The sequence below is a fragment of the Heteronotia binoei genome, chromosome 2 (genome assembly GCF_032191835.1).
Source record: "Heteronotia binoei isolate CCM8104 ecotype False Entrance Well chromosome 2, APGP_CSIRO_Hbin_v1, whole genome shotgun sequence".
NCBI lineage: Eukaryota > Metazoa > Chordata > Lepidosauria > Squamata > Gekkonidae > Heteronotia > Heteronotia binoei.
The window spans coordinates 22,042,511-22,069,509 of NC_083224.1; the positions used below are offsets into that span (position 1 = coordinate 22,042,511).

A 26,999-nucleotide genomic window follows, 5' to 3' on the forward strand; every position below is an offset into this window, starting at 1 on the left:
GGAGAACCAGGTTCGATTCCCCACTCCTCCACTTGCAGCTGCTGGGATGACCTTGGGTCAGCCATAGCCTTTGAAGGAGTTGTCCCTGAAAGGGCAGCTGCTGTCTCAGCCCCACCTACCTCACAGGGTGTCTGTTTTGCGGGACAAAGGTAAAGGAGATTGTGACCGCTCTGAAATTCAGAGTATAGGGCGGGATATAAATCCAATATCATCTTCTTCTTCTAAATAAGCCCTTGCCATCAAGAGAAAACGGAATCCATCTCTTGCAGCAGCCGTTGTGCCCGCCATGCCCATGTCAGAATTCCACAGGTGCCTGCCACCTCAAAAAGGTTGGGGATCTCTGTATTTTAACTACACATTACAAATTCTAGCCTGTTTCTTTTTAAAACCATGGGGGAGGGGAGAAGGAATTTCAACCCTTTCCTCCCCTGCTGTTTTCAAGCTTAAAATGAGTCACCTTCAATCTGATTTTCCGGGGTCATTTTGTAGAAAAAGAGGTGCCGGAGCTCATTAGCACAACTCATTTGCATCGCTCTTTTGCATATGCCACACGCCCCCTGACATCACCGGAAGGTGTACTCAATTATATCAGCTCAGCATCTACCTTAAAATGCTTCTTGAATTAGAATGGTCATCATAAAACCTTACTCCCATCATACTTTTTAATTTCCTTTCTCCTATGTGGCCACAGTGGCATGAGGAAGATTTCCATTTATCTGCTTTATATGTTTTGGTCATGTTCCTATTTTTTTTGGGGGGGGGGGGGATATTAGAAAGTTTGTCAAATCTTCAGAGTTCAGCAAAATTCTTACAGGGGGTTTAACAATGCAGCCCAGAAGCAAATATGGGGGGGGGGGGGGATTTGGCATAAGAGAAAGGAAATCTGATCAGCGTCACTGTTTTGCTGATCAGCTCACATTTCCAAGGAAAGCTGCACAGAGGTTTGTCGGCCAAGATTCCTGAAAATACTCCAAGCACCTTGGAAGGAGGACAGGGTGGGGAGACCAAGGAAAGCAGATGCAGTCAGAATAGATTCCCCCCACCCCATTTAAGTACAGCAAGCCCTTTTATCGCAGTGTAACTGCGGCACTAGGGAGGTGGTCCTATATTTAGCATGCCCGCTTTCTGGGGGAGGGGGACAGAGGAAAAAGAAGGGGTCCCCAATCTTTTTGCGCCTGTGAGCATCTTTGGAATTCTGACATAGAGAGGTGGGCACAGGCACAAAATGGTGGCGGCAGGAGGCGGAGCCAGCCATACAATGGCTGCTACAACTGGCATTCTGTCACCCAGTGAAGAGCCTTGCACTGTGGTGGCAGCTGCTACCAAAGCAATTTTTTAAAATCTAATTTCCAGGGGCCAATTAGAAAGCTTGTGGACCAAAAGTCCCACCTGGCTCCACCCACTTTCTCAGAACCTATGGTGGGTGTCAAGGGTTCCATGTTGGGGGCCTCTGTCCTAGACAGACTGGAGCAGTTAGTGTAATCCTGGATAGAGTTAGTTTCAGAAGGGCAGCCATGTTGGTCTGTAGCAGAAGAGCTAGATTCAAATCCATAGCACCTTAGAGACAGATGAGATTGGGGAGGGGGGGTAATACGTTCTCCAGACTCAAAGATTTAACCACCTTTCAATGGCAAAGGGAGCTTCCACTCTCAGAAACTTATACCCCCAAAATCTCAATGGGAGCTTCTGGACCCGCTGGTGGGCCTCTTGATGGACCCAGGGGTTTGGCCATCATTTGACACAGAGTGCTGGACTGGATAGGCCATTGGCCTGATCCAACATGGTTTCTCATTTATGCTCTTCTATAGAGCAAAGCTCTAGATGGAACACTCTTGTCTGGGGCAGTGATGTTCTGTCTTCTTGGTGCTTGGGGGGCAACAGTGGGAGGGCTTCTGGAGTTCTGACCCTGCTGGTGGATCTCCTGATGGCCCCTGGGTTCTGGCCACTGTGTAACACAGTGTTGGAGAGGCCTTAGACTTGACCCAGCAAGGCTTCTCTTGCATTCTCATATTTTTGGCAATGATGCTCTGTATTCTTGGTGCTTGGAGGGGGGGTGGCAATGGTGGAAGGGAATTTTGGCCCTGCTGGTGGACCTCTTTATAGCACCAGGGTTTTGGCCACTGTGTGACAAAGAGTGTTGGACTGGATGGGCCAATAGCCTGATCCAGTTTGGCTTCTCTTCTGTTCTCATGGTTCTCTAAGGTACTACTGAACTCCAGTCTGGGCAGAATGAGGACCAGGTTGCTGGCCAGAGAGATATGGAGAATCTGAAAACCTGCACACATTCTACACATTTGACAGCATTCGGGATTTATGACTTTTGTTCCTTGCCTTTTGCAGCTGAACATCTGCCAACCCCACGCACCACCTTCCACCCACCGATGTGCCACCAAGAATCAAAAGGGCATTTTCCAGACGGAAATTGATCCAACAGCCTTCATGTATCCAAGAGGTGATCGGATCTCCAGGCCTCAAAACTCAAGGGATGCTACAACCTCTTAAGGCAGGGGTGTCAAACATGCAGCCTGGAGGCCGAATCAGGCCCCCGGTAGGCTCCTATCAGGCCCCCAAACAACTGGCTGTCATCTGCTTCCTTCTCCCTCTCTCTTGATTCCTCCCGCATCACAGCTTGCTTTGCCAGGCTTGCTCAATCGCACTGGAGCTACAGAGCAAAGTCTCTATTTTTTTCCATTGGCTGAGGCTCCTCCTATGGAAAGGAAGAGGGGAAGGAGAGCTTGCTTTGCCAGGCTCTTTCAGTTGCACTGGCATTACATTTTATAACACTCATGGCCCAGCCCGATAAGATCACATTTATGTCAGATCCTGCCCTCATAACAAATGAGTTCAGCATCCCTGTCTTAAGGAATAGTTTGTGGTATCCCCATCACTGATATAGATAGCCCAGATCTCATCAGATCTTAGAAGCTAAGCAGGGTCAGCCTTGGTCAGCACTTGGATAGGAAACCCCCAAGGACCACTGTGGTCGTGACACGGAGGCAGGCAACAGCCAACCATCTCTGAAACGTCTCTTGCCTTGAAAGCCCTGCAGGTTGCCATTCGTCGGCTGTCATTTGACAGCTTAAAAAAAAGACAGCATCAATCCCTTTTGCAGAAATGTGACTGAGAAACTTTAGATAAGTGAATGCAATCTGTCCACCCATGTTCTCCTTCCATACAGCGCTGACAAGTTAAACACAGCACCTCTGCTGGGTCTTAAGAACATAAGAGAAGCCATGCTGGACCAGGCCAATGGCCCAACCAGTCCAACACTCAGTGTCACACAGTGGCCATCAGGAGGTCCACCAGTGGGGCCAGGACACTAGAAGCCCTCCCACTGTGCCCCTCCCCAAACAGCAAGAATACAGAGCATCACTGCCCCAGACAAAGAGTTCCATCTATACCCTGGGGCTAATAGCCACCGATGGACCTCTGCTCCATCTGTTTATCCAATCCCCTCTTGAAGCTGTCTATGCTTGTAGCTGCCACCATCTCCTGTGGCAGTAAATTCCATGTGTTACTCACCCTTTGGGTGAAGAAGGACTTCCTTTTATCAGTTTTAACCTGACTGCTCAGCAATTTATAGAGTATGAGCTCTCTTGGCACAGAGCTGGGGGAGGGAGGGGAGCTAAATTATTAACAATCCAGTAATATTACATACTTTTGGTCAGCAAGAGGCTCATTCACCTGTATTAGTAATAAGATTTATTCCTTTTATTACGCCACCATTCTTACAAACAGGAACCCAAAGTGGCTCACATCATTTTCCTCTATTTTCTCCTCACAACAACCCTGTGAGGTGGGTTAGGCTGAGAGTGTGTAACTGGCCTAAGGTCACCCAGCGAGCTTCCACGGCAAGAGCAAAGATTTGAACCTGAGTCTCCCAGATCCCAGTCCGGTACTCCAACCATTATACCACATTAGCCAATGAACTGAGTGGTCATATTCTGAGTTGCAGTGCACAGCAGTGGAAAGCGAGCCAGAATTAAAGAGCTGGATTCAAATCCCACCTTAATTAATGCCTCACTGCACAAACTTTCCCAGCCTGACCTACCTTACAAGGTTGTTGTGAGAATTAAAAAGGGGGGAAGGAACCACATGTCACCCAGTGTGCTACCCAAAATGGTCTAGCAATCTAGTTTGATTGAGGGATTTAGCTAAACAAGAGGTGGTAACCAGAGCTCTTTTCAAGTGTGTATTCCAGGATTCTCCCTTAGACAACTCTTAAATAAATCTGGATGATGTGCAACTAACTGTGTTTTTATTGGAAAATACTAAAAGGACAAATACACACTCTAAAATGTGTTCCTTGAAAGGATCAAAGGATGAAAGTACAACTGCTAAATATTACCTGCTGACTTCTCTATTGCTTAAATCTCTTCTCCATGCAACCCTAAAAAGCCCCCGAATACCCTAAGGGCTCCCCAGGGCAAACCCAAAAGCCGGGTGTCAAACATGCAGTCTGGGGGCCGAATTAGGCCCCCAGAAGGCTATCAGGCTTCCAAGCAACTGGCTGTTGTCAGCTTCCTTCTGCATCACAGCTTGCTTTGCCAGGCTTGCTCAATCACACAGGAGCTGCAAAGCAAAGTCTCTATTTTCTCCATTGGCTGAGGCTCCTCCCATGGAGAGGAAAGGGGGGGGGGGAAGAGCTTGTTTTGCCAGGCTCCCTCAACATCACAGCAGAGCTACTAAGCCAAGCCTCTCTTCCTTCTTTTGGCTGAGGCCTCCAAACTACTGGTCCCTGGGGAAAGAAACAGAACTCCCTTTGCTCAGTTCCCTGGATCCCATGGGAGAGATAGAAAGAAAGCACCTTTAAGACCAAAGAGTGCTAGTGTTTTAAGCATGTTTTTAAGTTTTTAAAAATCTTTAATTGTGTTTGTAAAGTTTGTATCTCCGCTACTTGGCATTACATTTTACGACACTCACGGTCCGGCCTGACAAGGTCACATTTATGTTGGATCCGGCCCTCATAACAAATAAATTCAACACCCCTGCTCTACAAGAGTTCTACAAATGACCTAAGCAACTTTTCCCATGAGCCCACAGAACTGCAAGCCACTGCGCACTCTTCCTTGAAAGACAAGATAGGGAACTTTAAAAGGCAAGTCACCTTATATGCCAGAATACTTATGACATTGATTTATTGCAAAGAGGGGGAAACCGGGGAGAGAAACTTTATGGAGATTGACAGTTTATCAGCAGAAACCGTCTGGCCTGGCTTCTCGCGTTTGTTCTTTATTGCCAATGCAGTATACAGCGGAGCTGCCTCAGCTGTCCTAGAGTATGATTTTGTCAACTTTTCTATCCTGCCTCAGCTGTCCTAGAGTACGATTTTGTCAACTTTTCTATCCTGGGCGAAGTTATAAATTCTGAAGAGCCACTGAGTAGCAGAGTAAGCATCCAGCGCCACCTTTCTCAAGAGAGACATGCTGGAGGGGTCTTCAAAACATGAAGCTGCCTTCTACTGAATCAGACCATCAGCCCATCAAGGGCTATTGTCTACTCAGAACGGCGGTGGCTAACCAAGATCTAAGATAAAGGTCTGTCACATTACCTCCTATCCGATCCTTCTACCTGGAGATGCTGGGACGGGGGGGGGGGGGAGAGGAGGAGGAGGAGGAATGAGGAGTCTTGAAGCTCTTATTTTAGCATCTTTTGTTTTACTTCATTAGGCTAGTGGTGTTAGCTGCTTGGCCTTTAAACTGCATAATATTAATCAGGGCTTTCTTTGTAGCAGGAACTCCTCTTCCATATCAGGCCACATACCCCTGGTGTAGCCAATCCTCCAAGAGCTTACAGGGCTCTTCTTACAGGGCCTACTGTAAGCTCTTGGAGGACTGGCTACATCAGGCAGGTATGGCCTAATATGGAAAGCAGTTCCTGCTACAAAAAAAGCCCTGCACGGGAGACAGAGGTTACCCAGAGGCCAGCGATGGCAAACAACCTCTGTGTCTATCTTGCCCACAATGCCTTGGGATTGGGGCCACCATAGTTGGTGACGACTCAACAGCACGTGTCATCTTCTTATCCTTTATAGAACGAGCCCAGCTTTGAGGTGCCTCACTAAAACAGTCCTTTCCACCCAAGCTTTACTAAGGAACTTTATCTCTTAAATGTTTTTAAGGTCCATTTGCTTTCAGCCAGAAGATCATTTTATCTTCATGGCTTTAGGCTACCTGATCTATATTTTATGCTGTTGCTAGGCCCCGCCTTGCTGGAATAGTGTTGGCTTATTTCTGTGGTTGGTTTAATGGTATTGCTTTTAATAGCTGCGTTTTAATGCCTCGAGCAGGTCTTTGGAGAGGCGGCATACCAATATTCAAAATAAATCCATCATAAGCCAGACCAGATCAGGGGTGGCCGAACTGTGGCTTAAGAAGCCACATGTGGCTCTCGAAGCCCCTGCTGCCCCATTGGTTAGCTTGGAGAAGGCATTTGCCACTTTAAATCACTACTCCAAGTCATGCCAGCTGGTGGCTTGGAGAATGCATTCAAAGTTAAAATTGCTTTCTTTCCACCTCTCCCTCCCCCATCTATCTGCTTTCCCCCCCACCTTTTATTGTTTACTTACTTATTATATTCGATTTATAACCCACCCTTTCCGTGGTGCAGAGTGTTAAAGCTGCAGAACTGCAGTCCTAAGCTCTGCTCACGACTTGAGTTTGATCCCCGGCGGAAGCTGGGTTTTCAGGTAGCCGGCTCAAGGTTGACTCAGCCTTCCATCCTTCCGAGGTCGGTCAAATGAGTACCCAGCTTGCTGCAGAGAAAGCGTAGATGACTGGGGAAGGCAATGGCAAACTACCACGTAAAAAGTTTGCCATGAAAACGTTGTGAAAGCAATGTCGCCCCAGAGTCGGAAACGACTGGTGCTTGCACAGGGGACCTTTCCTTTCCTTCCTGAACGGGCTCCTCCTTCCTTCCTGTCTTGTGGCTCTCAAACCCCTGATGTTCATATCTTGTGGATTTCAAACATCTGACATTTATTAGGACTGTTAGAGCTGATAAAAGGAAGCCCTTCTTCACCCAAAGGGTGATTAACACATGGAATGCACTGCCACAGGAGGTGGTGACGGCTGCCAGCATAGACAGCTTCAAGAGGGGATTGGATAAACAGATGGAGCAGAGGTCCATCAGTGGCTATTAGCCACAGCGTATTGTTGGAACTCTCTGTTTGGGGCAGTGGGAGAGCTTCTAGTGTCCTGGCCCCACTGATGGACCTCCTGATGGCACCTGATTTTTTGGTCACTGTGTGACACAGAGTGTTGGACTGGATGAGCCATTGGTCTGATCCAACATGGCTCCTCTTATGTTCTTATTCTGTGTGGCTCTTAAATTAGCAAGTTTGGCCAGTCCTGGGCTACATCATAGATCCGTTACCCCTGCTCACAGAACACATGGCAAAATTGTAGATGTTATAGAACCCAGTTGACAGGCTGTTGATTATTAGCCCAAATTCAAGCCCTGTTAACATCATCTTTCTTAATTTACACCCACGGTCATCCATGAGCAGCGATCAGACTCTTTGCCCCCTCCTCTCCAGGGTTGACATTTGTTATCTCCCTCATGGTTTCGATACGTGATGTTATCTCCCTCAGTTCAATACGTTATGTCCCAAATACTTAATCAGCGCTAAGAGCTTCTTAGAAGGACATCCACAGTTTTCATACAATGCCAGCAGATACCGCCCACTGGAGAAGTCTCTGGGAGGCCAATAAACAATATCAACTTTGGAATCAATGCAGGAGGAGGATATTGGATTTAAATCCCGCCCTCCACTCTGAATCTCAGAGACAGAGCAGTTCACAATCTCCTTTATCTTCCTTCCCCACAACAGACACCCTGTGAGGTAGGTGGGGCTGAGAGAGCTCTCCCAGAAGCTGACCCATTCCAGCAGCTGCAAGTGGAGGAGTGCAGAATCAAAACCCAGTTCTCCCAGATAAGAGTCCAGGCACTTAACCACTACACAAAACTGAGGCAGCAAGGAGAAATGGCAATTAGATTCTGCCTCTGCATAGCAACTCTGGACTTCCCTGGTGGTTTCCCATCTAAGTACTAACCACAGGCCCGATCCTGCTGAGCTTCCAAGGCCTGGTGAGATCGGGCTAGCCTGAGCCATAAAATATTAGTTGTGGAAAGTGCTGTCAATTTGCAGCCTACTTTCAGTGAATCCGCTGGGTTTTCAAGGCAAGAGATGTTCACAGGTAGTTCGCCATTGGTTGCCTCTGCAAAGGAACTTGGATCTTCCTTAGTGGGCTCCCATCCAAGTACTAACCAGGGCTGACCATGCATAGTTTCTAAGATCCAATGAGACTGGGCTAACCTGGGCCATGCAGCAACAGTACTAGTTTGAAATTGCTGAGGCAAGAATCATAAAGGAGAAAGTTCTCCTGATGATCTACTGCGACCCAGCAACTTTCACAACACTTTGCAGGCCTCGCCCACAAATATGGGTCCGCCTCTTAAGTCTACTGGCCAGTATTCCCAAAGTTCCTTGCTCTTCACATGTAGCAAAATGCCTTTTCAGCTCCTGAAAAGGGAGTTCTCTCATATAACTTAAGAACATAAGAAGAACCCTGCTGGATCAGACCGGTAGTTTATCTAGTCCAGCATCTTGTCTCACACACTGGCCAACCAATTCCTCTGGACAGCCAAAAACAGGGCACAGAGGCCAAGGCCTTCCCCTGATGTTGCCTCCTGGCTCTGGGATTCAGAGACTTAGTTTCTCTGAATGTGGAGGTTCCCTTCAGTTATCATGGCTAGTAGCCATTTATACTTATCCTCCATTATCCCCTTTTAGAACTGCGTATTCCTGTGGCCATCACTATATCCTCAGGCAGCAAATTCCACATTTTAATCACTCTCTGTATAAAGTCACATTTTCTTTTGTCCATCCTGAACCATCTGCCCATCACCTTCTTTGGATGCCCTCGAGTTCTAGTATTTTGGGAGAGGGAGAAAAAGTTCGTCTTATCAACTCTCTCCATCCCATGCATAATTTTATAAACCTCTATCATGTCCAAGAGGATCAAATCAGTCAGTCCCAAGGGAAGGGAAATCAACCCAGACAGTTCCCTGGAAGGTCAGATGCTGAAGCTGCAGCTCAAATACTTTGGCCACCAAATGAGAAGGGAGCACTCACTGGAGAAGACCCTGATGCTGGGAAAGACAGAAAGCAAAAGAAGAAGGGGACGGCAAAAGAGAAGATGGCTGGACAGCATTACCGATGTGACTGAATAGGAATTTGAGCAGACTTCAGAAGATGGTGGAAGACCGGAGGGGGCCTGGTGTGACTTGGTCCATGGGGTCGCAAAGAGTTGGACTCGACTGTGCGACTGAACAACAAAAATTATGTCCCTCCTTAGATGCCCTCCCTTCTGCAGTTACAGAGGGTAGATGCAGAAAAATCCCCTATGAAGCTCGTATATGCCCTTGCTGTAATGATGGCAAAGAGACATTAGTTCATTTCTTTTATGAATGCAAGGTGTACAGCAGTGTTTCCCAAATTGGGCGATATTGCCCCCTGCGGGGCGGTAGTAGCCTTGGGTACAATTGGGGGGTGGTGAATAAAAATAAGGGGGCGGTGGAAGCATAAAGGAAGAAGAGGAGAGGAGAGGAGAGGAGAGGAGAGGAGAGGAGAGGAGAGGAGAGGAGAGGAGAGGAGGTGTCAAAACATCACATTTCTGGGAGGTATCCAGAATTTCTAATTTAAAAAAAAAAATCCCATTAACAAAAATAGAGGGTTCCTTTTTGTCTGCTACTTAGTGCAAATTCACCCAATTAGACTAATAATGAGGACCAGAACTCCTTCCACTTAAAATATAAGAATGATGCACTTTATTTACAAGATTGAATAAAAAAATAGAGGTGTACAGACAACAAAGGAACACATAAACAAAAAAACCTTACTAGCTATCCTCGTCAATACTTGCTACAGCTAGCAACTTCTCAAGGTTGCTTGCAGTTTCTCTCTCAGCAATACAGCTCAAGTCAGGACAGTGGAAGCACTGAGGCAATTGCACAAGCTTCTCTGAAGAGTTCCAACCTGCAGATTTCTCCTCACAAGGTTTTCTGCAGAGCATCAAGCTTCTTACAGTCCTCTGGTTACCAGGTGGTTGCTTCTGTTTTTTAGCCAACTGCAATGCCCCAGACACAAGAGTGTCTTCTGCAGGGGCAGTGCGTGGGAATAGGCAGGGTAGGCGACCATTTAGGGTGCCCCCTCACTCCCTCTTCCCATGTGGCACGAACTCGCCAGCCAGCAGGCAAGCTGAGAGCCCCAGGCGGTGCGACTGTGCTGCTGCTTTTCTTTGCAGGGCAACTGTTGCTTGTGCTTGTTGGAGGCTTCCAAGGAAGCCTCCAAAGAGAGCCCCATTTTACCGCTGCCTGCTGCTTTCAGGTTGAAAGCGGCTGGGTGGCAGCACCCTCCCATTGCATTAGTCAGAGCTGATGAGTGCAATAGGAAGGTTCTGCCTGCCCAGCCACCTTCAACCCGAAAGCAGCGGGCAGCAGTAAAATGGGGCACTCTTCGGAGGTTTCCTTTGAAGCCTCTGACAAGCACAGACATTTGCCCTGTAAAGAAAAGTGGCAATGCGGCAGCACTTGTGTGCATCGCCCGGGGCTCTCAGCTTAACTGCTGGCTGGCGCAATGATGTCATCACCGGTGTGTGAATATCCCCCTGTTAGGAGCACACGGGGGGCATGCCTAGGGCGACGAAACCCCTAGCGCCAGCACTGATCTTCTGCTCCTCTTCTTGAGTTTGGATATTTTACTAATCCACTTATATCCCTGACTGGCAAATTGCTAGAATTGTGCAACCAATCATTGGTACAAAACAACTAATTTAGCTGGATCCATTTAGATCTTCTCCTGTCAAATACCTATCAAACTAGATGGCCTGTCAGTTGGAATTGACAGTTCACAGATGTTTACTATTTTACAAGTGTTTGCCATTAAGAACATGGTCTCTAGGCTTACTTAAGCTGATAGCAACCCACACAAACACTTAGAACTTGGGTATTGTCATTTTCCAGGTGATGATGCAGACAAACACTTACACACATGGTTGATGAAAGGCTCAATTTCTTGACAGGAGGCTTCTGCAACTTGTGGATGGGGCATTATGGCAGTCTAGTCTGCCCTCCCAACCCAATCCTGTAGCTATGACACAGTGATAAAAAGCTAAGCAATGACCAACTGGCATTACATCAAAGAAGCCTCTCTATCTCCATAGTAGTAAAGCCTCTTCAAAGAAATTTCCTTATTCTTTCATGTCATTCCGGAAGCAGTTAAGTGTTTTCTGAATCGCCTGAAACCAGGAGTCCACTGCTGGCTGCCTGCTTCATTCATTACTTCATGTTTCCCACGCTCTGACCTTACTTCCCACGGAGCTGACTGAGATAAATAGATATAAACAGCTGCTGCTTCAAATACTACTCTAATGTCTGCACTGCTGATTGTAAGTAATGATTTCAAAAATAAAGAAATTGCAAAGGTGCCAGAAAGAAGTTCTGGCAATCACATTTAAAGTGACTGCACGTTATTTTAATGCCTTCCTTCCATTTGAAACAATGAAAGATAGGGGCTCCTTCTTTGGGGCCTCATTGAAATGGACCCCCTGGTCCGACTGTTTTGAAACTTGGTGTTTTGAGTAGTGGCACTGGATGCTATGCTGAACATTTGGTGCCTCTACCTCAGAAAACAGCCCTCCCAGAGCCCCAGATACCCATGGATCAATTCCCCATTATACCCTATTTTTATTTTAATATTATCATTTGTTATCTTAATTTTCTGTGTGTATAAATTTTAAAGTTGGAGACTGCAGGGCTGCCAGTTTGTTGGAACTGAATCTATTTGAAAGAGAAGTGGATGAGCAAGACTGAGAAGTAGGACTTAACTGACCACAACATTTTGCAAGCCAGAACTAATTGGTGAATTGAACTCAGACTGCCTGTAGCTTTTCCTGTTTACTGCTACATGCATATTTTATCTTCATTGGTTTTGTTGCATTGTTCTGTATGATGGAAGTGTTGCATTGTATACTATATTTCAATTGCTGTTACCTGCTTTGAGCCCGCTTGCAGTGAGGGTGGGATAATAATTATAAAGAAATTTCAAAAACTCTCTGTGTATGCAAATGTTACTATGGTTGATTTTATAAAATAATTGTAGAATGTCAAGCTTTAAAGTGTCTTCTTTACAACATCTTTGTTTACCCTGTGTGCAAATATGTCACTGCATCTTTTAGTCCACCTTGAAGGTAGATTTCCAGGGGGGGCGCTGAGTAATTTTTTTTCTGAAAAGGGGGCGTAAGGCCAAATAAGTTTGGGAACCTCTGGTGTACAGTAAGCCTAGGGAATCCCTCCTGCCTTCCATGATTACTCCCCCTACTAGCAGTCAAAAAATATGCCAACTTAAAAAACTCCTGGAGGGCAAATATCCTGCAGTTACTCTTAAAATACCTAAATTTGGCTACTTCGCCTTTAGGACGAGAAAATTACTAGTAGCTTAAAATGCCAGAATACATTAGTTTTAATGGTCATTTCTGTATATTTTTTCAATTTTAATAATGTTATAATACTTTTATCATGTTTTTACAGATAGTTCGTATGGATATGTATAGTTATCCCTTTTGTTTAAGATGTTGGCTTTTGCTGTAAATAAAATCAATCTATCTATCTATCATGTCCCTCCTTAGTTGTCTCTTTCCCTGATGCTGAGAAAGACAAGGCAAAAGAAGAAGGGGACGGCAAAAGATGAGATGGCTGGGCAGCATTACCGATGTAACAAACATGAATTTGAGCAGACTTAGAAGGATGGTGGAAGACAGGAGGGCCTGGCGTGACTTGGTCCATAGGGTCGCAAAGAGTCAGACTCGACTGTGCGACTGAACAACAAAAAGCATGTCCCTCCTTAGTTGTCTACACTGAGAAATCCCAGACTCTCCAGCCTTTCCTTACAGGAAAGGTGCTCCAACCCCCTAATCATCTTGATTGCCCTTCTCTGAACTTTTTTCAGCTCCACAATGTCCTTTTTCAGACACACCCAATGAAAGCAGACGTAGGTGCCTTTAAGGGAAGGCAGGGATTCCCCCAATCTTACATTTCAGACCATACACACCCGCTCCTCAAAAGCATTCTCCTTTCTGCCTACTTAGATACTTAAAAATTTAAAAACCACACACATAAGGAAAGGAAAAGGAAAGGCCCCCTGTGCAAGCACCAGTCGTTTTCAACTCTGGAGTGGTTTGCCATTGCCTTCCCCAGTCTTTTACACTTTCCCCCCAGCAAACTGGGTACTCATTTTACCAACCTCGGAAGGATGAAAGGCTGAGTCAACCTTGGTCCGGCTACCTGAATCCAGCTTCTGCCGGAATCAAACTCAGGTCATGAGCAGAGAGTTCAGACCTCAGTACTGCAGTACTGCTGCTTAACCACTCTGCACCACGGGGCCGCTACACACACAAGAGCAAGTCTTTAAAATCCACTAAGTTCTCATGCAAGCAATTCAAAATTTGAATATATCCTAGAGGAAACTTGGTCCCTTTTGCAAGTCTTCCTCTATGAACAGGGGAAAACATCTCCACTTCCAGTGAAACAGTGCCCCATTTTAAAAAAAAAACCCAAAACCCCCCAAAACTATCCTCCAGAATCACCGGGTGCCTTAAAATCAAAGGGGAAAGGAACCCCTGCAAAAGATTCAGCTAGTAAGAAACAAGCAGTTCTCAGCCGGACTCGGCTTCTTCTCGTGCATTCTCGGTACAGTTCGGAATAACAACCTCCCTAGGATTACTTAATAAAACATCTCTCGGGAATGTTCCCATTTGCAAAATGGCAGCGCTCCAAAACGCAGAGTCCCGGGCTTGTTTCGAATGCCTTCACCACAAGAAAAAGGACTAAGGGCCAGAGTCAGCAGATCTCGGATGCCGTTGGAAAAAATCAGTCAGAAGGGACGACGCATTAAACAAAATTCATCTCTGGTGGCTCTCCCGGGTGTTCCTAACAATACGAGAAACGGCCTGAAGAAAACGGAGGAATTCCAGGGGGAAGCAGAGGAAGATTTCGGACCACGCTTCCGATTTCCCAGGCAAACGGTCAGCCATGTTTACACCTCAACACAGACATGCTTATCCCACTACACAAAGGCAACACCATTGTCCCTCCTACAAAGAAACCCCTGGAATGTCAACATCTTTCTTTTCTCCCTGCATGCACTTCTATGCACTGGCTACCAAAGCTCTCGGGTGCATTTCTTTCTCAAGTCATCTCTGAAGCATCTGCAGAGGAGAAGGGGGGGGGGGGGGAGGAAGCAACACCGATTCTTGAATCTCCCCTGCCCTTCCAACCTGCTCCATCAAAGCAGGCAATGTAGGAAAGCGTGCTATTGAAAAGATGGGAAAGAAGAGGTGGAGAGAAAGCCATGGGTTTGGAGCCGGAGGGGAGGCCTGCGTGCCACGCAGTTTGCAGTATTGCTATGGTGACGCCTGGCAGGGACATGCAAAGCATGGCTCTCCCGTATATTTTGGCAGAGCCGGTACAGAATAGCACCTCCTGTGCCAACAGGCCTAGGGAGGAAGATGTGTCAAAGGAAAAGGGACCAAAAAGCGTTTCCTGCATGTTACAGAAAAGCACTAGGGCTTGACAGAGATGCCCTTGGATTAAAAAAAAAAAAATCAAGACAATCTCAGCTTCAACACACAGCTGAGGCCTGCACACAATCAATGTTCCCTCTAAGCTGCAGAGTCTTGTGAGCAAGAATTCTACTTTGTGAGCTAGAAGAAGAAGAAGATGATATTGGATTTATATGCCGCCCTCCACTCCAAAGAGTCTCAGAGCGGCTCACAATCTCCTTTCCCTTCCTCCCCCACAACAGACACCCTGTGAGGTAGATGAAGATATTGGATTTATATGCCGCCCTCCACTCCAAAGAGTCTCAGAGCGGCTCACAATCTCCTTTCCCTTCCTCCCCCACAACAGACACCCTGTGAGGTAGATGAAGATATTGGATTTATATGCCGCCCTCCACTCCAAAGAGTCTCAGAGCGGCTCACAATCTCCTTTCCCTTCCTCCCCCACAACAGACACCCTGTGAGGTAGATGAAGATATTGGATTTATATGCTGCCCTCCACTCCAAAGAGTCTCAGAGCGGCTCACAATCTCCTTTCCCTTCCTCCCCCACAACAGACACCCTGTGAGGTGGGTGGGGCTGAGAGGGCTCTCCAAGCAGCTGCCCTTTCAAGGACAACTCTGCAAGAGCTATGTCTGTCCCAAGGCCATTCCAGCAGCTGCAAGTGGAGGAGTGGGGATTCAAACCCTGTTCTCCCGGATAAGAGTCCGCACACTTAACCACGACACCAAACTTGCTCTCTACGGGCATTAAAGTTGTGAGCCACTGCATAAATTAGTGTGCTCTGGGGTCATCCTTCAGGAGGATTGGTCTCTGTAGTCTGAAGGTCAGTTATAATTCCAAAAGATTGGGAATCCTAAAGCAGGGGTGTAGTGGGAGGCAGAAACGAAGGCTCTGGAAAGGATCACCACTGGGGTGAGATGAGAAAGGTGCAAACACAACACCATGAGCATCAAAACTGCTCCAGGAAGACTCGTTTTGAGTCACAGGGAAGATGGGAGCCCATCAGGTTTCCTGGCTACCTGTTGCCAGGGAAACCAATATAATGCAAAAGAACAGTGGCAGCACAATATATGAAATACAAAAATACAAAAATACAAAATATTGTGCACAAATACTCTTAACTGGTGTAAATAAAGTTCTATTATAATGAAATGAACAGCCTACAACAGTGGGCATACATTCATACAGTATAAATAGAAATAGAAAACAACAGTCTCAAAACAATATTCCAAGGAGGACCCCACACAGTCACAGAGTTTTCAAAATGAGTACAATGACTCAAAAATAAAGTTCCACAGGAGTCCCTCCGTTGTTTGTTGACTTCTGAAGGACAAATTCTAGCCTTCACGCAAACCCCGGATTTGATTGCGTTCCGCTGCTCCTGCAGCTTCCTCGTAAGTCAACTGAAAAATCCAGCCAAGTTCTTTCTCAAACGCCCATTTTGATATCTTAATTTGCTGCAAATTAAGATATCAAAATGGGCGTTTGAGAAAGAACTTGGCTGGATTTTTCAGTTGACTTACGAGGAAGCTGCAGGAGCAGCGGAACGCAATCAAATCCGGGGTTTGCGTGAAGGCTAGAATTTGTCCTTCAGAAGTCAACAAACAACGGAGGGACTCCTGTGGAACTTTATTTTTGAGTCATTGTACTCATTTTGAAAACTCTGTGACTGTGTGGGGTCCTCCTTGGAATATTGTTTTGAGACTGTTGTTTTCTATTTCTATTTATACTGTATGAATGTATGCCCACTGTTGTAGGCTGTTCATTTCATTATAATAGAACTTTATTTACACCAGTTAAGAGTATTTGTGCACAATATTTTGTATTTTTGTATTTTAGGGAAACCAATATGGCGGCCAAACTCTCAGAAAAGGAAGCAAACAGATAGCTCAGGAAGCCCTATAGCATATGGATTCAAGATAGCTCTCCAGAGATTATTTCCTCAGGGAGGTGGGAGTAGCACAGACAACCTTGGTCACAGAAATTCCCGGAGATTTGGGGGGCGGTTTAGGGTTGCCAGTGTATTCCTCAGAGGCCATATACACAACACACTGGACACAACCCTACAACAATCCTTCACAACTGGATTATGACGGTTTGCAGAAGACAATTCAGTTCTGGAAGGCTGCTCCAAATTCAACAATAGCGCTATCCCCAGCCCCATGAGGAATCTGCCAAAGTGTTTGCAAAGAAAGCTTTATGGTGCATGAGCCCAGAGGGGGAAGAAGACAGAATGAAGAGGCGACAGAATGGAGAGGGAAAGCAAGGCCAACATGCTCACAGATAAGATAACAATGTCCATGCTCGCCAATGGCCAACCCAACTCCAATTTCCGCTGGGAAAGCCATCCATCAGTATAGCCTGATCCACTTTCTGGATTTCACATCCAGAAACAGAGCTTATACCCAACATAGTCAAGCATAATACCCCACAGTGACACCATACTCCAAGTTCTGCCCAGGCTGTTCCAGCGCTCAGTCAATGTCTGAACAGCAGCACGCATGAGTCGTGGCTTTGCATTTCTTTTTGCATCATGCTCTTTAGCAGTAAACACTGCTTAATTTTTAATGAACTTTCTTTCTTCCTGTTCTGAGGTTAGAACAAACTTAGCAGGGGGACACAAACGTTTTACAATACATTTCATTCGTTATTAATTCATTACTTTCTCGCTTATTTCAGCGGATTTTGTTTCTAGGTAATCGGACATAGACCTACACACACAAAGTGCACAAGTCTTGCAGACTTCAGCATTTCACTAATATCGGGTGCGGGGGGGGGGGGAGAGAAGCAAGAGACCAGCAGCACCTCCAAGACTAACAACATTTGTGGCAGGCAGTGAGCTTTCAAGAGTCACAGCTCACTTCCTCAGATACCTATCTATCTCACAAAAATTCCTCCCCTACCACAAATTGTGTTAGTCTTTAGGGAGCTCCTGGACTACTTGGTCTTTTCTGCTGCTAGAGACAGACTAACAAGGCTACCCATCTTATGAACATATGAAGCTGCCTTATACTGAATCAGACCGTCAGTCCATCAAAGTCAGTATTGTCTACTCAGACTGGCAGCAGCTCCCCAGGAGGTCAAGTTGAGGTTTTTCACACTTATTTGCCTGAACCTTTTTTAGTTGGAGATGCCAGGGATTGAATCTGGGACCTTCTGCTTACAAAGCAGATGCTCTACCACTGAGCCACCGTCCCTCCCCTCGATTGATCTTGATCTATCATAGTGACCAGTTTATGATAAGGGCTGTCCCAATAGCCTGGGGCAATGAGTTCTACAGGTGAATCATGCATTGTATGAAATACGATGTGTCAGATCCTTCCAGGATTTCCATTGATGCAAGAGAGACCCGGACCATTCCCATTGCTGCCCACAAGGGTACCATAATTCCTGGCACTGCCTTCGGGGTAGAGAGTCAAAAGAATTCTCCCCTCCATCTTGCATGAGTCGAAAAACATGGTAGCCTCCTAACTGATATCCTATTGGTTCAATCAGCCGCCTATCATTTTTCAGGGACTGTTTTCAAGAAGTTTTGTGTTTGTGGAAGGGTAAACCATTTTCTGTATTCTAGATTGGGAATTCCACTTCCTATTCTGCCCCAACTGGCCTTACCCATCCGTTCTCACCTTTTCCACCCAACTACGGACCAATGGGATTGTGTGAAAACAGAGCTCAATTGCAGACTCCAGAAAACCCCTGAGAAATACCTGGTCACATTTTTAGAAAGCCACTGAATTGGCCAATATCCCTCCTTTGTGAATTACCCTACAGAGAGGAAGAGGTTTTAAAAAGAAAAAAAAACGACAGTCTGTTTGAAGGCTTCGATCTCACAGCTAGGATACCTGCCAAAGCCGCATCTCGAACCGTATGCAATGGAGAGATGGCTAGAAAGGGGGTTGGGAAAAGGGAGATTTTGGCGAAAGGTGTACCTGTTTACAATGGGAGGTCTCCGGAGCGGACAGGCACAAGTGGGCTGAATGCCCAGAAGGGGAAGGCAAGAGGGGAAAGGCAAAGGAAGCCAGAAAAGGGGCTGGAAAGGAAATGGGTCCCGATGCAGGAGAAGGTGGAAGGGAGAGAAAGAGAAGGAGACAATGAAGACAGCTTTTTATAGGGATGGATGCGGAGACAGGCAGAGGTGCAAGGAAGAACGGATCAGCGGACAGAGGAGATGCACAGAGGGGAGGAAGGGAAACAGGGATGACTGATGCATTCTAACAGGAGACATTTGGATGGAGCAGAACACCAATGTTCTGCAATGGTCGAAAGCAATGGTTTTATGGGGAGGGGGTGATTTGTGGACAGGGGAAATCAGAGGCACCCCTCCCCCAGGGATTTAGGGCGTGCACCTAGAAAGAGGGGCAAAGAGGGGCAGGCGCAGAACAACAGTGTGCTGCAATGGTTGAAAGCAATGATCTTATTGGGAGGGAGGTGGCCAGGGGAAATCAGAGGCGCCCCCCCCCCCGGGATTTAGGGGTGTACCTAGAGGTGGGGGCAAAGAGGGGCAGGCGCCCCCCCTTCCGAGCAGCAGCCCCCCGCCCAGGCCCCGGATCCCCCTCCCTCGACTCACACGTAAGCGTGGTAGATGAACGCCCAGCCGCGGGGCCTCTCGAGCACGTTGTAGAGGAAATTCTGGAGCTTGCGGTAGAAGGCGTTCCTCTTGGGCGGCTTGCCGGAGACGGCCGAGCGGGGCTTGCTGAGGATGGAGCCCCGCTTGCTGCCCCCCTCCGGGCCGGCGATCAGCAGCGCCCCGTCGCGGCTCGAGTCCGGCGCGCCGGGGTCCAGCCCCACGAAGCCCACCTTGAGCTTCTTCTCGCCCGCCCCGCCCGGGTAGACGCCGCCGTTGCGCGACTTCTGCACCATGCTGCCGCCCAGCCGCCTCTTCCCGGGCCCCCCAGGTCCTGACGCGGGGAATCAGAGGGGCCGCGAGGGCGGCGGAGGCGGGCGAGGGGGCTGCCCGGGCCCGGAGGGGGCGATCCGCATGGCAGGAGGAGGAAGAGGGGAAGGCGCCGCCTCGGGTGGTGCTGCTGCTGGTGGTGGTGCTGCTGCTGCAGCTGCCGCCTCGGTGCAAAAAAAGCAAAGGCGCCCGGGCGAATCTGGGCAGCCCCCGCCCGCTCCTGGCGCAGCTCCTCCCCTTAACCCTTCCCTCGCCGCTCCTGGGGAGGGGGACGGAGGCGGGGCCGCCGGAGCTCCGCCCCCTCAGGGGTTGTGGCGCGCCGCTTCCCCTCCAAGCGCTTTGCAGCACCTGCGACAAACTGCAGGCCTTAACCGGCCGGGCTTTCCCAGGAGTCAGGAAGCCCCGCCGCGAAAGACCTGGAAGGAGACCTGCACCGATTTCGCACTAGCCCGGGGGGCCAGATTTGCTTAGCGTAAGAGCCACGTCGAATAAACGTCAGTCTGTCTCCAAGCTGACATTCTACGCTAAGATCATAGAATCCTAGAGTTGGTTTCTCTGATCCTTTGATTCTAGTGTAGAATGTCAGATTAAAGGTCTCGTGCGGAATTGGTTCAGATCTTTTAAGAGCGGCAAGAAATGATCATCGTAGATAGATAGATAGATAGATAGATAGATAGATAGATAGATAGATAGATAGATAGATAGATAGATAGATAGATAGATAGATAGATAGATAGATAGATAGATAGATAGATAGATAGATAGATAGATAGATGCTTCAGATTCAGTGGGAGCTCCTCTTTCAGAGAGTTCCACCTCCTTGTCCATTGAATAGTATGTGCAGCTGCATAACAATCCCTGGATGAGCTCCACCAGTTATTTTTCTACAAAATGGCAGATAGATAGAGAATGGATGGATGGAGGAGAGGGAGAGGTGGAAAGAAAGTAACTTTAACTTTAAATGCATTCTCCAAGCCACTAGCTGGCTTGGCTTGGATAAGTGATTTCAAGAGACAAATGCCTTCTCCAAGCCTGCTGATGGGGCAGCGGGGGCTACGAGAGCCACACAATATGTGTGAAAGAGCCACGTGTGGCTCCCAAGCCGCAGTTTGGCCACCCCTGTACTAGGCCTTTAATCCTGGTTTAGGCCTGTCCCCAAGCTGACGCTCTACACTAGAATCAAAGAAACCAACTCTATGATTCTATGATTTTAGTGTAGAATGTCAGCTTGGGGACAGGGCTAAACCAAGATTAAAGGTCAAGTACACTACAAGGTCAAGTGAGCTACTGGCATTAGAGTTGTGAGCTACTGCATCAATTAGTTTGCTCTGGGGGCATATTTCTTGAGCCAAGATAAAAATGTGTGAGCTGGAGGCTAAAAAACTGTGAGCTAGCTCACCCTAACTCAGCTTAGAGGGAACGCTGGTTGTGGCATCTTTGTTTGATACAGGTTCAAGTCCGGGTGCACTTAAAAGATCAACAAGTATTCCAGATTATGAGCTCTGGCTCAGAATCAGAGCTCTGTCTCCTGGAACTTTATATCCTGGGAATCACATTCAACTTCAGGGCGTGAAATCTGAACTTGAATCCTGTTCTACTGTAGACCAGCATGGCTACCCATAAGAACATAGTTGGATCAGGCCAGTGGCCCATCTGGTTTAGCACTGTGTCACACAGTGGCCAAAAAACCAGGTGCTAGGAGGCCCATAAGTGGGGCCAGGACACTAGAAGCCCTCCCATTGTTGCCCCCTGCAAACACCAAGAATACAGAGTATCAGTGCCCCAGACAGAGCGTTCCTTCTATATGCAGCGGCAGACCATGCTCCATGCAAGAAAGGGAGAAAAGTAGTTCTTCTCTTTCCTTGGAGATTTTTAAACAGAGGCTAGATGGCCATCTGACAGCAATGAAGATCCTGTGAATTTAGGGGGAGGTATTTGTGAGTTTCCTGCATTATGCAGGGGGTTGGACTAGATGACCCTGGAGATCCCTTCCAACTCTATGATTCTATGATTCTGCCTTCTCTATCCCATGCATAATTTTGTAAACCTCTCTCATGTCTATCATACCCACCTGAAAGTATCTCAGATAGTCCTTCAAGATACTCCCTCCAAAGCAAAGTTTCAGGCTCCACTCCCAGAATCTCCAGGTATCTCCCAACCTAGAGGTGGCAAACCTAGTCATAAGAACATAAGAGAAGCCATGTTGGATCAGGCCAATGGCCCATCCAGTCCAACACTCTGTGTCACATAAGAACATAAGAGAAGCCATGTTGGATCAGGCCAATGGCCCATCCAGTCCAACACTCTGTGTCACAGAAGAACATAAGAGAAGCCATGTTGGATCAGGCCAATGGCCCATCCAGTCCAACACTCTTATGTCACACAGTGGCCAAAAAACCAGGTGCCATCAGGAGGTCCATCAGTGGGGCCAGGGCACTAGAAGCCCTCCCACTTTTGTCCCCCCCCCCCACAAGCACCAAGAATACAGAGCATCACTGCCCCAGATAGAGAGGTGAAGAAGTACTTCCTTTTGTCCCATCTAACCTGACTGCTCAGCAATTTCATTGAGAGCCCACGAGTTCTTGTCTTGTGAGAAAGGGAGAAAAGTACTTCTTTCTCTACCTGCTCTATCCCATGCATAAGCTTGTAAACCTCTATCATGTCACCCACGTAGTGCATTCACAGCCGATGGAAGAGTTAACATTTGAAATTCCATGGCTCTCAGAATATCTTCATACAATCCTCCTTTTGTCAGATTTGACCATCGTCAATATCAGTGGCCGCACATCCATCCATCAGCACCCATCCTAATTTTTTGTAAAACATCGAAGTGTTATAAGTCTGCATTCATCAGGAAATGAGAACGTTCCTCAATTACCGGAATAAGCTTCCAACTTAATTGCTGAACCCTCAAGCAGATTGTGTGAGGGCAAAATGTGCGGTTACGCTTTCTATTTTATGTTTTTTGGCTGAAGGTATACAGTTGAGTTGAAATGAGATTGTTCCTAATTCACACTCTTTTTTAAAAAACAAAAACAAAAGACAAGTCAACATTAGCCACAGTAACTCTCCATCATATGCTAACAACAGTTGGCATAGCATTGTCCATCTGACCATTGAAATGCAGTACAGAGAAAATGATCTTGAAGCCTCGTGTTGGTTGTAAAGCAGAAGCAGGTTGGGAGCGATTAAAAATCAACCTTCCTGCAAGGCATTTAGGCCTGCCTTTCTGTTTTTTCATGCACAGAAATCTGAGAGACAAAGGGTTATAACCAGGGGTGGAAATCTAGCAGGAGCTCCTTTGCATATTAAACCCCACCCCCCTGATGTAGCCAATCCTACAAAAGCTTATAAAAGAAGAGCCTTGTAAGCTCTTGGAGGATTAGGGTTTGTAGAATCTTTCGGGCACAAGTGCCGTGTTCTACTGGAGAAAGTTTTCCTTCCAGACGTTTCGTTCTCAGCTGCGGAGAACATCCTCAGTGGCGTTACAGCCAGAGCAGGCGCTCTGACCTTCTTGGCTGCTGTGCATTGAGTGGGGCCAGGGCTGCTGGAGAGCTGCTATTTCTTGGAGGATTGGCTGTATCAGGTGGGTGTGGCCTAATATGCAAAGGAGCTCCTGCTAGAATTCCACCCTTGGTTATAACTGCTTTTTTTCCACAGGCTGGAAACCTGAAAGTCGCTCGTTTGGCAACAACTTTCCATTTTTCAAAAGTGCACAGCAACGCTGCAAGAAGGGCACGGAAGAGCTTTCAGTGGCACCTCTGAATATGACCCAGCTGGTAGAAAATCCCACCGGGTCACAATCCCTGTAGGGTTCTCAAGGCAAGAGGCATTCAGAAGTGGCTGCTATTGCATGTACAGAGTTGACAGTGGACTTCCTTGGTGGTCTCCCATCCAAGTACTAAACCAGGGCTGACCCTGCTTAGCTTCTGAGATCTGACAAAATCAGGCTAGCCTGGGCCGTCCAACTCAGGTTGAATCCCACCACTGGGATACCTACGTGTAAGTCTTGCCTGTGGCTCAGTGGCAGAACATCTGCTTGGCATACAGAAGGTCCCAGGTTCAATCCCCGGCATCTCCAGCTAAAGGGGCCAAGTAGCGGGTGATGTGAAAGGCCTCTGCCCAAGATCCTGGAGACCCACTGCCAGTCTGAGAGCCAGTTTGGTGTAATGGTTAAGTGTGTGGACTCTTATCTGGGAGAACCAGGTTCGATTCCCCGCTCCTCCACTTGCAGCTGCTGGAATGGCCTTGGGTCAGCCATAGCTCTCGTAGGAGTTGTCCTTGAAAGGGCAGCTGCTGTGAGAGCCCTCTCAGCCCCTCCCACCTCACAGGGTGTCTGTTATGGGGGGAGAAGATATAGGAAATTGTAAGCCGCTCTGAGTCTCTGATTCAGAGAGAAGGGTGGGGTATAAATCTGCAGTCTTCTTCTTCTATATTGACCCTGATGGACCAATAGTCTGATTCACTATAAGGCAGCTTCGTGTGTGTCAAAATATTGGGGGTGTACCTGCTCAAATTTGGCCTAGTGAATGTCAATTAATAAGATAGGATTCTTTAGCCTTAGGTAGCATGCGTTCTTCAGAAGCATACAAATTTTCTCGAGACAGATTTGGGGTGCAAAACTTACTTATTTTTTTTTTAATTGCATATGCCTAGGACAACTATCTTTCCCAGACTAAATCTTAAGACACATCACATCTGTAATATCCACTTCTATAGTATCCACCTCTATGCAACATGAATCAGCTCTGGGGGGGAATCTCTTGGGCTTTGCACTTAAAGACTTTGTCCCCTTTAAATTCCACATGTAAACTTCTTCTTTTGCTTCTAATAGCCGCTTCTTTCCTTCCCTTCCTGTGGGACCCTGAACGAACTTCCCTCTTTCATTTATATTGTTACCTTGATGGTATTTTTAGTGTGACCATGTTCACCCCTGTGGTTTCCCTTCTCCAGGCTCCATATAAAATTAGCTCCTTGAGTCATTTGACAGACAAACATATCAGCTGACCTTCGGATGACATCTGTCTTCTCTGTTCCATTGACTAAGGGAGTGGTCCCTTCTATGAAGCACTGTGGTTACCCTACAGTTTCCATAGCAGTCACCTTCACAAAAGGCCAAGTTGTGGAAGAAGGGACCATGGCTCAGGGGGAAAGCATTTCTTTTGCTTTCAGATGGTCTTAGGTTCAATCCCTGGCCTCTCCAGTTAAAAGAACAGATTGCGTGAGGCCGAACGTAGAATAGATGCTTTCAAATTGTGGTGCTGGAGAAGAATCTTGAGAGTCCCTTGGACTGCAAGAAGATCCAATCAGTCAGTCCTAAGGGAAATCAACCCTGACTGTTCCCTGGAAGGTCAGATGCTGAAGCTGAAGCTCAAATACTTTGGCCACCAAATGAGAAGGGACCACTCACTGGAGAAGACCCTGATGCTGGGAAAGGCAAAAGGAGAAGGGGGCAGCAAAAGATGAGATGGCTGGACAGCATTACTGATGTAACTAACATGAATTTGAGTGGACTTTGGTGGATAATTGAATACAGGAGGGTCTGGCGTGACTTAGCCCATGGGGTTGCAAAGAGTCAGATTCAACTGTGCGACTGAATAACAACAAAGCGTGAGATGTGAAAGGCTTTTGCCTAGAGCTGCTGCCAGTCCGAGTAGACAATACCGATCTTGATGGACCGATGGTCTGATTCAGTAGAAGGCAGCTTCACGTATTCAAGTGTGTCTTTTGAGCATGGCGAAACTGGGATTAGAACACCAGACTCCCACATAAAGTCCATTGACTGGGCTGTTCCGACTTTCGTTTCTGGTCAGAGTCTTTTGTTCTGGGCCATTCCCTATTTGATCCTCACAGCCACCCTGTAAGGTAAGTTAAACAGAGTGGCTGGCCCATGAGAGCGTAGGGAACTGCCCCAGATCCTGGTCTGATGCTCCCACAGGGTTTTCAAGGCAAGAGATGTTCAGTTTGCCATTTGCCCCCGGATAGTGACCCTGGGCTTCCTTGGAGGTCTCCCATCCAAATACTAACCAAGGCCAGTCCTGCTAAGCTTCAGCCATACTGGCCATGATCTTATCCTCATTATAAGCAGGGGTGGAATTCTAGCAGGAGCTCCTTTGCATATTAGGCCACACCCCATGATGTAGCCAGTCTTCCAAGAACTTACCAAAAAGAGCCTTGAAAGCTCTTGGAGGATTGGCTACATCAAGGGGGTGTGGCCTAATGTACAAAGGAGGACCTGCTAGAATTCCACTCCTGATTATAAGGTCTGTCCTATCACTTGCTGCCTGGCCCTTTAACTGGAGATGGCAGGGATTGAACCTGGAATCTTCTGCATGCAAAAGGCCATGTTCTATCACCGTTCCAACAGCTTATCCCCTGTTCCTTCCCTTTCTCATCGCCAGCGCCACTTCCACCTTCTTCCTGCAGATTTTATAATCTCATTGGACTTGCAGGCTGGTTTACCCCCAGGTTTTTTGCCCAGGAAAATATATACACATTTGTTCATCTCCCCATTGACTGGTATCTCTAGATTTCTCATAGCAGGCGAACAGAAACTGCCCAGAATACAGAACGGCGCAGACATGCCTACTGGCAAAGGGCTCTAATAGATACTGTTTAGTGTTTACTGTCCAAGTCGTTTAGCCCAAACCCCATTCATCACGGTCTTGCTTCAAGCTCTCCGGCTTCTTTTTGCATTACTGTGTGACAGTTCAATCCCTGAGGAGCAGTCTGCTGTGAGCCTTTGCAGCTCGCTAGCATCAGATACCCACCTTGCCAGTGGCTGGCATCTTCATGGGTGGGAAGAAGAAGAAGAAGAGGTGGTGGTGGTGGTGGTGGTGGTGATGATAATGATGATGATGATGGATTTATGTCCCACCCTTCACTCTGAATCTCGGGGTCTCTGAGCAGCTCACAATCTCCTTTACCTTCCTCCACAACAGCAACAGACTAACACAGCTAACTTCTCAGGATATTGTTGGGGCGGTAGACACTTGGCAAAATGTATAAAAACCAACTTTCATGAATCGCTGCTCACTTCTTCAGATACAGCTAGAATGTGACTCCACCTGTCTTATATATTAGAAAGCAGAGAGATTTCAAGTGCTGACTGAGATTCGCAGGCAGGTGACAATAGCAGGTGAATTCCTGCGGCCATCATTGCACACTCTGGGAGAGAATTCTACAGTTTAATCACTCTCTGTTCAAAGTAGTATATCCACTCAGTCAAAAGCTCGGCTGTAATCTATGAACGCAAGCTGATTTTCTTCAGGAATTCTCTTGTACGCTCCAGTTACCAACATCAGTTTGCAGTATGATCTCTAGTGCCCCTTCCGTTTCTGAATTCCAGCTTGAACATCGAGCATATTCTCATTCCATATATGGTAACAACAGTCTTTGCTGTAAGATTTTTACCACTTCACTAAGTGCAGACCCAGCCTGAAAGGTGACTTTAAAACCAAATTACCCTTGGATTAAATCCTTAC

The 26,999-nt window shown here is 47.1% G+C and overlaps 1 protein-coding gene and 1 non-coding gene across 3 annotated transcripts in view; both read right to left on the reverse strand.

Annotated features, from left to right (window-relative positions):
• Positions 1 to 19,482, reverse strand: part of KCNQ2 (potassium voltage-gated channel subfamily Q member 2) — a 166,209-nt gene extending 146,727 nt beyond the window's left edge. For both annotated transcript variants that reach the window (XM_060230666.1, XM_060230665.1), the window contains exon 1: positions 19,189 to 19,482. In XM_060230666.1, coding sequence (XP_060086649.1) covers positions 19,189 to 19,481 — 293 coding nt within the window. In that variant the 5' untranslated portion in view covers position 19,482. The remainder of the gene's footprint in view (positions 1 to 19,188) is intronic.
• Positions 17,747 to 17,813, reverse strand: TRNAT-UGU (transfer RNA threonine (anticodon UGU)). Its single transcript has one exon. It is a non-coding gene; the product is annotated as a tRNA-Thr (tRNA).
• Positions 19,483 to 26,999: the final 7,517 nt, after the last annotated feature.